Source organism: Mytilus galloprovincialis, chromosome 1 (assembly GCF_965363235.1).
Source record: "Mytilus galloprovincialis chromosome 1, xbMytGall1.hap1.1, whole genome shotgun sequence".
Lineage (NCBI taxonomy): Eukaryota > Metazoa > Mollusca > Bivalvia > Mytilida > Mytilidae > Mytilus > Mytilus galloprovincialis.
Genome location: NC_134838.1, coordinates 130,426,653 through 130,438,824, shown reverse-complemented (window position 1 = coordinate 130,438,824; position 12,172 = coordinate 130,426,653). Strand labels below are relative to the sequence as shown.

Here is a 12,172-nt window from a genome sequence, read left to right as displayed (position 1 = left end):
AGCTAAGTCTGTTTTAACAACAAATACGTCTCCAAATGATTCTAATTATCAAGATTTGCTTAGAATGTTCTCTATTTCATTACTTTGCTTCAAACGTTTTTCAGTCTTTACTTACAATCAGAGTATCACAGCCTAATGTGTGAACATAAGGTGTTAACATGTCAACTCTTAAAGGTCATAAGTTTGCCCGAAACCAAAAATTCAACAGATTCTCTCAAATTTGGATCATTTAGGACAGATGTTCTGGAATCATGGCAAATATACTCTTGGAAAGAGATAATAATGCCAGTTAGGTATGCTTTCTTGGAACTCCGATTTGGCTTATCAATCATGTTTAGTTAGAAAATGCCAATTAGGTATGCTTTCTTGTAGGTCCAATTTGGCTTATAATCAATCATGTTCATGTAGAAAATGCCAGTTAGGTATGCTTTCCTGCAGGTCCAATTTGGCTTATTAATCAGGTTAATGTAGAAAATGCCAATAAAGTATGCTTTCTTTCAGGTCCAATTTGGCTTATCAATCATGTTAAGGTAAAATAACAAACATATTTTGAACGAGGATTGGTTTGAAGTAAAAGGTATAAGATTTGTAAATGATATTTGAAAATGTAGATTGGGCGAGTTTTTCTTTGGGTATTTCAGATATTAGGTTTTGTATTTTTGGTGAATACAATTTAATTTCTAATCTGAAGTTATGAAAAATCATACATGTAATTCACAATGGGAACAAAGTATCACAAGGACTTAATTTATTTGAAATTACTCATTTTGAAATATTGACCAAATATTTGTTTGTGTTTTGTTTTTGCTTGACACGATGACATTTTCTTTTAAGGTTCACAATGCATAATTGAAGTATATTTGCCTGTTTACGTAAATTACAATGTTAGTATTTTTGTTCCCTTATTCAGTGCGCGTAAATAAACTCATCATAGATACCATAACTCAATTTTGTATATACGCCAGACCCGCGTTTCGTCTACAAAAGACTCATCAGTGACACTCGAATCCAAAAAAGTTAAAGCCCTTTTTATACGACCGCAAAATTTGAAAAAATTTTCGTCGTATATTGCTATCACGTTGGCTTCGTCGTCTGCGTCGTCGTCGTCGTCGGCGTCGTCGTCGTCGTCGTCGTCGTCGGCGTCGTCGTCGTCGTCGTCGTCGTCGGCGTCGTCGTCGTCGTCGTCGTCCGAATACTTTTAGTTTTCGCACTCTAATTTTAGTAAAAGTGAATAGAAATCTATGAAATTTTAACACAAGGTTTATGACCACAAAAGAAAGGTTGGGATTGATTTTGGGAGTTTTAGTCCCAACATTTTAGGAATTAGGGGCCAAAAAGGGCCCAAATAAGCATTTTCTTGGTTTTCGCACTATAACTTTAGTTTAAGTAAATAGAAATCTATGAAATTTTGACATAAGGTTTATGACCACAAAAGAAAGGTTGGGATTGATTTTGGGAGTTTTGGTTCCAACAGTTTAGGAATTAGGGGCCAAAAAAGGGCCCAAATAAGCATTATTCTTGGTTTTTGTACAATAACTTTAGTTAAAGTAAATAGAAATCAATGAAATTTAAACACAATATTTATGACTACAAAAGGAAGGTTGGTATTGATTTTGGGAGTTTAGGTCCCAACAGTTTAGGAATTAGGGGCCAAAAAGGGACCCAAATAAGCATTTTTTTTTTGGTTTTCGCACCATAACTTTAGTATAAGTAAATAGAAATCTATGAAATTTAAACAGAAGGTTTATGACCATAAAAGGGAGGTTGGTATTGATTTTGGGAGTTTTGGTCCCAACAGTTTAGGAATAAAGGGCCCAAAGGGTCCAGATTTAAACTTTGTTTGATTTTATCAAAAATTGAATATTTGGGGTTCTTTGATATGCCGAATCTAACTGTGTATGTAGATTCTTCATTTTTGGTCCCGTTTTCAAATTGGTCTACATTAAGGTCCAAAGGGTCCAAAATTAAACTTAGTTTGATTTTAACAAAAATTGAATCCTTGGGGTTCTTTGATATGCTGAATCTAAAAATGTACTAAGATTTTTTATTATTGGCCCAGTTTTCAAGTTGGTCAAAATCGGGGTCCAAAATTAAACTTTGTTTGATTTCATCAAAAATTGAATAATTGGGGTTCTTTGATATGCCAAATCTAACTGTGTATGTAGATTCTTAATTTTTGGTCCCGTTTTAAAATTGGTTTACATTAACGTCCAAAGGGTCCAAAATTAAACTAAGTTTGATTTTAACAAAAATTGAATTATTGGGCCTCTGTGATATGCTGAATCTAAACATGTGCTTAGATTTTTGATTATGGGCCCAGTTTTCAAGTTGGTCCAAATCAGGATCCAAAATTATTATATTAAGTATTGTGCAATAGCAAGAAATTTTCAATTGCACAGTATTCAGCAATAGCAAGAAATCTTCAATTGCACAGTATTGTGCAATAGCAAGAAATCTTCAATTGCACAGTATTGTGCAATAGCAAATATTTTCAATTGCACAGTATTCCACAATAGCAAGAAATATCTAATTGCACAATATTGTGCAATAGCAAGAAATTCCAATTGGATTTCAATTGGAGTTATCTTTCTTTGTCCAGAATAGGAGTTGAATCAACTTAAATCATTGTTTTATACAATATACAATGTATATTCACTTTTTCTACCAATAACAAGCACTTTTTTACATTTTAATATTTTATGATGTATTTAAATGAGTAGTTATTGTTGCAAACTTCATTAGAAATTTGAATTGAGATCAGTTTTGAAATAAGGGAAAGGGGGATGTGAAAAAAATTGGAGGGTCAATTTTTTTCATTTCAGATTTCATAAATAAAAAGAAAATTTCTTCAAACATTTTTTTGAGAGGATTAATATTCAACAGCATAGCGAATTGCTCAAAGGCAAACATTTTTTTTTAAGTTCATTAGACCACATTCATTCTGTGTCAGAAACCTATGCTGTGTCAACTATTTAATCACAATCCAAATTTAGAGCTGAATCCAGCTTGAATGTTGTGTCCATACTTGCCCCAACCGTTCAGGGTTCAACCTCTGCGGTCGTATAAAGCTGCGCCCTGCGGAGCATCTGGTTTGTAGCATGAACAAGACACAATACATGTATAGAATTAGTTCAGTTGTTTATAATCAATCTGCAGTAATAGTTAAATTTGTTTTAAACATTTACCTGTTAAAGCTATTGTGACCAAAATTACATCAGGTGTGTTTGGCCACTAAAATGCCCTCCACTACTTCTCCAAACGTAGACCATCAAGGAAGTTAATTAGGAAATTTTAATACCTGATTCAGGTAATCGCTAAAAATATAAAATGACAGAAATATACCTGATGTAGACAAACTGCAAAATACCAAACATATTTGATGTTGTATAATGGTGTAATGTAAAGATAGACATTTGTTTCTGTATGATACTTAAACAAACTAATTCAATGAGTCTTGCTACTAAAAGAATGATTATCATTATGTAATGAATGAATCCGAAAAAAGGGGGGATTGAAAAGTTAATTATAAACACGCAAAAGAAATATTATATGATTTGTTTTATACCAGTATATGAATACAGTTATTCTCACACATTAAAATTAAACCTCGCTAACAAAGATCAGATATATAGGTATTATACAGATTATATAGGTCAGGTATATTTCTGTCATTTAAATATTTATCGATTACCTGAATCAGATATAAATAAGTCTTCAATAACTTCTTTGTAAGTGTACATTTGAATACACAGCGAATGACATTTTAGTTGAAATACACAACTAGTTTAACTTTTGTCACGTTAACAACAGCAGGTAAATAGTTAAAAATTATAAGTAACTTCTGCAATTTGACAAAAGAAAATTAGATATTCTATGTATGTTTTAATTAAATTGTATGCTGAGGTTTACCTGTAAACACTATAGAGCAATTAAGGTGCCCATAAGCACAATAAGAGAATACTTTATTTGCAATTTATTGATTGTTGTTAATATATTTTGTGTCAACTGGCAAATACTTCGTGCATATTCAGACAACTTGAATTGTGTACTAAAAGCGGGACAAAAGATACCAAGGGACAATATTGCATTATATTTCAGCAAACAAATAAAACCAAACACACATTTGTTCAATATTTTGAATTGAGTTAACTCCCTTTGTCCATAACTATAGATTGAGCAGACAAAACATATGTGCTACATTCTGCAACTTGTATGAACATATTCATAAGTATGATCATTCACATAGTCACAATTTTATGAACAGGGTTTTATATATAATTATAAAAAGAAAAGGTACATTTGGGTCCAATTGGATGTCATGTGATTTATAAATAAAATGGCTCTGGAAGTCATCTACACTATGGAAAAAATAGCTTTATTGTTGAGTCAAATCGGACTGACAAGAAAGCATTTTCAACTGACATTTTTCATCTTTTTCTAAAAGTATAGTTGTAATGATTTCAGAACAAAATGCTGCATTTCATTTTTGCAACTATTTCAATACTAGTATACACAATAATGGGGGAGAAACAATCGCTCTTAGTAAAGCTGTTTATCAATTTTGTTTTACCTCTTTTCGTATTTTTGTAATATTTGCTATGAATGAGAGAAGTTTTTTGCCATGCTGACATTTACTGATGAGTCTTTAGTAGACTAAACGCGCGGTTGGCGAAAATATAAAATTTTAATCATGGTTTCTATGATGAGTTTATTTACTGAAGAGTAATTTAACCCTATTTGCCCTTTTGTGTTTCTGCTGTTAGAAGCCTTGTGAGTAGTTGTTTCCAGTGATGTCTGTATAATTATTGTCTTATCAGCAATTTTGTGATGGTGATCGATGTTGACATTTTGGTTTTTTTCGTGTTGTTTGTTTTCTGTCTAGCTTAATAATGGCAAATTTCCTCTTAATCAATCACCATCCATGTCAATCATGTTGAATAACTTACTTATTGTATATGTTTAGGTAATGGCATCTAGTAAACCTGTACCATGTGGACCTTGTCAGGAAGGAAAAGTAAACACTAAAGCTGAGTTCTGGTGTTACAGCTGTGAAGAAGGATTATGCTCAAAATGTTCCGGTCATCATAAAAGATCTAAATCATCACGTGATCATAAGACTATTAATATCAATAGTTATAAACCCTCCATTGAAGCTATCAATACAGAATGTGACAAACATGGTCAACAGTTTAACTTGTACTGTCCCAGTCATTTAATGCCTTGCTGTGATGAATGTATTTCTACCAACCATTCAAAATGTACTGGAATAAAAAGTTTAGCGAGTGTTGTAGAAAAAACCGTTATTGACAAATCCACTAAATGTCTGGAAAAGCAAATAAAATCCATCCAACAGTTTTTGGAAAAATTGGTTACTGACAAGTCTAAAAACATACGTAAAAGTGAACAAGAATATGAAAGTATACAAGATTTTATTGTTAAAATTCGAAAGAAAATAAATAGTCATTTAACAAACCTAGAAAAAAAGTTATGCAATGAGGCCGAAACCATCTGGAATCAAGAGAAATCACAAGCAACCGAAGTTATCAGTGAAATTGAAGGAAAACAGAAAAACTTAAATAAAATCATAGAACACTTACATACAGTCATATCACACACTTCAAAACTCCAATCATTTCTAGGTGTACATCAGATTGAGCAACAAGTACATCAATGTCAACAATATTTGGAAAATCTGAAAAAGGATGACAGGGGACAACAATTTGAGATCAAAATAAGGCAAAATGATGAAATAGAAAAGATACTGAGCAAGTTAGAATCATTAGAATCCCTGGGAAAAGTAACAAGTGTTAAAACAGATGAAAACTTGAATAAAGATACAAGTGTAAGGAGGGAAGCACAAGTAGAATTACCAGAACAAACCAGTATACGCACCATGACGATGAATATTGAGACAAAGATGGAGATCAACATGATGAAGGTTGTTAGTGACATGATTTGTCTAATGGATGGAAGAGTTTTAGTAGTGGAACAGGAAAGGAATGTTAACGTTCTTACTTCTGATGGAAAACTACAGAAACAATTACCTATATCAGGGAAAGCCTATGGTGTTACACAGATCAATCAAAACACTATTGCCATTACTTATCCTTTTGAGAAAGCCATTAAGATCTTCAACATGAAGAATGAAAAAGTTACCAAAGTTATCATATTAGACAAAACATGCTGGAGATTATCATTCTCCAATAATGCACTGGCTGTTGGTTTGATGCAAGATATTGATGATGATGAAGATGATGATGACGATGACGATGCTGGTGAAATCCGTATTATAGACTTGGAAGGAAATACACTGAAATCAATACAAGTTGAGAGTGAATCAGACCTGGAGCACCTTGTTTACTGTAATGACAGAGTAATCTATAGTATTTTTGATGGTAACGCAGTTTGCTGTGTGGGTGAATCAGGAAAACAAATCTGGCAAAATACACAGGATTTAAAAGGACCAGGAGGACTTTGTACAGATAGTTATGGTAACATTATTGTAGCAGACTTTGACTCTGGGAGAATAGTAGTAATATCAAAAGATGGAAAGGAAAGTAAAGTACTGATAAGTGAAGATGATAGACTGGATTCTCCTCAGTGTATTTGTTTTAAACATAATGAGTCTTCAGGTTTTATTTGTGATTACAAATGCACAAACTTGACAAAATTCAATCTATCTTCTGGATAACATGCACACTGAATATTCAAATGGTATAATTTTCATTGAACCTGCAACCAATTATATATATAATTAGCTAAACTAATGTAACCTTTGAATATAAGAAATATTATTCCCTGTTTTTGACATTCAAATGAAAATTTGAAAATATTTTGTAGAATAAGCAACAGTTTCCTGGATGGATCTTTACTCTAACTATGATGATATTTAGTAAAATTGTGGTTTGAGTGATGTTATGTATTTTATTCTGATGTGTTTGATGTTAAGTAGTGAATTATGTTTTTTTTTGGTGTTTTTCAGGGGTATAAATCTATTTTTTAAACATAGGATTTCTCTAATAAAAAATTATAAATGAACTTTATTATAAAGGATTTTTTAAATATCTTTTATTGACATTTGTGATTTTCACATATTTTTAACGGGATGTAGTGACCAAGCTTTTGAGAACCCTACAGATAGACAAATATAAGACGTTTTTATTCTAAAGACAGAGAAAGTGAAATGGGTTGAATTTGTGCTCAAAGTTGTGAAGTTACATCATAGACGGTGTGACGTCGACGCGGGTCATTTGCATAGCTAGATCAGTAGTCCCATTTATTGACAATGTGGCAGAGTAGTGATGTATTTAGTAAAATGAGTTCAAATAATCGACATAATAAGATAAAATCGTTAGTGAATTAAGTTATCTCATTATACAGACATCATGAATAATCTACATAATTCGATATTTCATAAGTAACAACCATGGAACTAAGGAAAACGCGCGTGAATTTCCCCCGATGTAATGGGTAGCAACGTCCGGGAATATGGGTTAGCCATACTCATGGGCTATGGGTTTTGTTAAGACGTGCCTTAACCAATCAAAATCATAGAAATATACTTAACCAGGGATAATACGTTTTCAAGATGATAAAATTAGAGCATTATGAAAACTGAAACAAAAACAAGTACTAAAACTGATTACCTGATATAGTTCGACTGATAATTTTTTTGTACGATAAATTATTTCCAATCTTTGATATCAAATTGGTCACCAATTCTTCATATGTCTAAAAATAACAAATATATATGTAGGACTCTAAAGTGCGATGGTACTGTAAAATGCGATGGTCACGCTAAAGTGCGATGGTCTACGCTAAAGTACGATGGTGTCTCACGCTAAAGTGCGATGGTCTACGCTAAAGTACGATGGTGTCTCACGCTAAAGTGCGATGGTTGTTTTTTGTTTGTTAATGCACGATGGTTTATCATGAAATGGACCATAGGTTAGGGGATTAAAGTTAATGGATTTAAAAAAAAGAAGTCTTTTTTTTTTCGCAAAAGCTAGTATATACATAAGCTAATGTATAACATATGTGATAGGCTTGGTTATAATTTATCAACAGGTTGAAGTGATTGTTTCTTAATTTAGGCCAGGTGAGCTAAAAAAAACGTCATTTAGGTGTCACAAAATACTGTATGTGTAGTTATAGAGATAAAAGAGCTAAATTCATTCAAGTGAAGTGACCAAGATTTTGCCAATCAAGAGAACAAAATTTGATGCAGGAATGCAGATATATAATTTGTATTTTTGAACATATATCAATATATACTATGTTATGGCAAAGTATGAACAAATTCTATGTTTTTATTTTAGAAACCCATACCACCTTAAACTATTTCATAAGGGTTTTTTATTTTCAATTTTCTTGTCTCCTGAATAACATTTTTATTTTAAAGTGTTTATTTCCTATAATTAAAGTTTGAATCAGTTATTTCCCTTTTCATTTTGGAGTTGAGTATTTCAGGGTTTTTTGTACATATAATCAATTTTTGTCTTGTGCTATTTAATAAATAGTTTTATTTTATTTCTTGAGTTTGTAAGTTTAAACAATACGACATGGTTTGTTAAAGTACAATAAACAATAAGACATGGTTTGTTAAAGTACAATAAACAATAAGACATGGTTTGTTAAAGTACAATAAACAATAAGACATGGTTTGTTAAAGTACAATAAACAATAAGACATGGTTTGTTAAAGTACAATAAACAATAAGACATGGTTTGTTAAAGTACAATAAACAATACGACATGGTTTGTTAAAGTACAATAAACAATAAGACATGGTTTGTTAAAGTACAATAAACAATAAGACATGGTTTGTTAAAGTATAATAAACAATAAGACATGGTTTGTTAAAGTACAATAAACAATAAGACATGGTTTGTTAAAGTACAATCACAAAACTAACAAAAGGAAAACATACAAAGAGTACTGAATGAAAGTATATGGTAAACTGTCAGCAAAGTATATGGTAAACTGTCAGCAACCTAACAACATGTAAAACCACAAATAGTATCATAACAGAGAGTTAACAAGAGGGTAACCAACATTCATAAGTCCAATAACATGGTATATAACAGAGAGTTAACAAGAGGGTTACCATCATTCATAAGTCCAATAACATGGTATATAACAGAGAGTTAACAAGAGGGTTACCATCATTCATAAGTCCAATAACATGGTATATAACAGAGAGTTAACAAGAGGGTTACCATCATTCATAAGTCCAATAACATGGTATATAACAGAGAGTTAACAAGAGGGTAACCAACATTCATAAGTCCAATAACATGGTATATAACAGAGAGTTAACAAGGGGGTAACCAACATTCATAAGTCCAATAACATGGTATATAACAGAGAGTTAACAAGGGGGTAACCAACATTCATAAGTCCAATAACATGGTATATAACAGAGAGTCAACAAGAGGGTAACCAACATTCATAAGTCCAATAACATGGTATATAACAGAGAGTTAACAAGAGGGTAACCAACATTCATAAGTCCAATAACATGGTATATAACAGAGAGTCAACAAGAGGGTAACCAACATTCATAAGTCCAATAACATGGTATATAACAGAGAGTTAACAAGAAGGTAACCAACATTCATAAGTCCAATAACATGGTATATAACAGAGAGTTAACAAGAGGGTAACCAACATTCATAAGTCCAATAACATGGTATATAACAGAGAGTTAACAAGAGGGTAACCAACATTCATAAGTCCAATAACATGGTATATAACAGAGAGTTAACAAGAGGGGAACCAACATTCATAAGTCCAATAACAGGGTATATAACAGAGAGTTAACAAGGGGGTAACCAACATTCATAAGTTCAATAACATGGTATATAACAGAGAGTTAACAAGGGGGTAACCAACATTCATAAGTCCAATAACATGGTATATAACAGAGAGTTAACAAGGGGGTAACCAACATTCATAAGTCCAATAACATGGTATATAACAGAGAGTTAACAAGGGGGTAACCAACATTCATAAGTCCAATAACATGGTATATAACAGAGAGTTAACAAGAGGGTAACCAACATTCATAAGTCCAATAACATGGTATATAACAGAGAGTTAACAAGAGGGTAACCAACATTCATAAGTCCAATAACAGGGTATATAACAGAGAGTTAACAAGAGGGGAACCAACATTCATAAGTCCAATAACAGGGTATATAACAGAGAGTTAACAAGGGGGTAACCAACATTCATAAGTTCAATAACATGGTATATAACAGAGAGTTAACAATGGGGTAACCAACATTCATAAGTCCAATAACATGGTATATAACAGAGAGTTAACAAGAGGGTAACCAACATTCATAAGTCCAATAACATGGTATATAACAGAGAGTTAACAAGAGGGTAACCAACATTCATAAGTCCAATAACATGGTATATAACAGAGAGTTAACAAGAGGGTAACCAACATTCATAAGTCCAATAACAGGGTATATAACAGAGAGTTAACAAGGGGGTAACCAACATTCATAAGTCCAATAACATGGTATATAACAGAGAGTTAACAAGGGGGTAACCAACATTCATAAGTCCAATAACATGGTATATAACAGAGAGTTAACAAGGGGGTAACCAACATTCATAAGTCCAATAACATGGTATATAACAGAGAGTTAACAAGGGGGTAACCAACATTCATAAGTCCAATAACATGGTATATAACAGAGAGTTAACAAGAGGGTAACCAACATTCATAAGTCCAATAACATGGTATATAACAGAGAGTTAACAAGAGGGTAACCAACATTCATAAGTCCAATAACATGGTATATAACAGAGAGTTAACAAGAGGGTAACCAACATTCATAAGTCCAATAACATGGTATATAACAGAGAGTTAACAAGAGGGTAACCAACATTCATAAGTCCAATAACATGGTATATAACAGAGAGTTAACAATGGGGTAACCAACATTCATAAGTCCAATAACATGGTATATAACAGAGAGTTAACAAGAGGGTAACCAACATTCATACGTCCAATAACATGGTATATAACAGAGAGTTAACAAGAGGGTAACCAACATTCATAAGTCCAATAACATGGTATATAACAGAGAGTTAACAAGAGGGTAACCAACATTCATAAGTCCAATAACATGGTATATAACAGAGAGTTAACAAGAGGGGAACCAACATTCATAAGTCCAATAACAGGGTATATAACAGAGAGTTAACAAGGGGGTAACCAACATTCATAAGTTCAATAACATGGTATATAACAGAGAGTTAACAAGGGGGTAACCAACATTCATAAGTCCAATAACATGGTATATAACAGAGAGTTAACAAGGGGGTAACCAACATTCATAAGTCCAATAACATGGTATATAACAGAGAGTTAACAAGGGGGTAACCAACATTCATAAGTCCAATAACATGGTATATAACAGAGAGTTAACAAGAGGGTAACCAACATTCATAAGTCCAATAACATGGTATATAACAGAGAGTTAACAAGAGGGTAACCAACATTCATAAGTCCAATAACAGGGTATATAACAGAGAGTTAACAAGAGGGGAACCAACATTCATAAGTCCAATAACAGGGTATATAACAGAGAGTTAACAAGGGGGTAACCAACATTCATAAGTTCAATAACATGGTATATAACAGAGAGTTAACAATGGGGTAACCAACATTCATAAGTCCAATAACATGGTATATAACAGAGAGTTAACAAGAGGGTAACCAACATTCATAAGTCCAATAACATGGTATATAACAGAGAGTTAACAAGAGGGTAACCAACATTCATAAGTCCAATAACATGGTATATAACAGAGAGTTAACAAGAGGGTAACCAACATTCATAAGTCCAATAACAGGGTATATAACAGAGAGTTAACAAGGGGGTAACCAACATTCATAAGTCCAATAACATGGTATATAACAGAGAGTTAACAAGGGGGTAACCAACATTCATAAGTCCAATAACATGGTATATAACAGAGAGTTAACAAGGGGGTAACCAACATTCATAAGTCCAATAACATGGTATATAACAGAGAGTTAACAAGGGGGTAACCAACATTCATAAGTCCAATAACATGGTATATAACAGAGAGTTAACAAGAGGGTAACCAACATTCATAAGTCCAATAACATGGTATATAACAGAGAGTTA

At 32.5% G+C, this 12,172-nt stretch overlaps 1 protein-coding gene across 1 annotated transcript; it reads left to right on the top strand.

Moving 5' to 3' along the window:
- Positions 1–3,305: 3,305 nt before the first annotated feature.
- Positions 3,306–8,529, top strand: LOC143059827 (uncharacterized). The gene is made up of 2 exons (XM_076233400.1): positions 3,306–3,813; positions 4,964–8,529. Exon 2 carries the CDS (start codon positions 4,967–4,969, stop codon positions 6,689–6,691), a length of 1,725 nt encoding a protein of 574 aa, XP_076089515.1. The 5' UTR covers positions 3,306–3,813; positions 4,964–4,966; the 3' UTR covers positions 6,692–8,529.
- Positions 8,530–12,172: the final 3,643 nt, after the last annotated feature.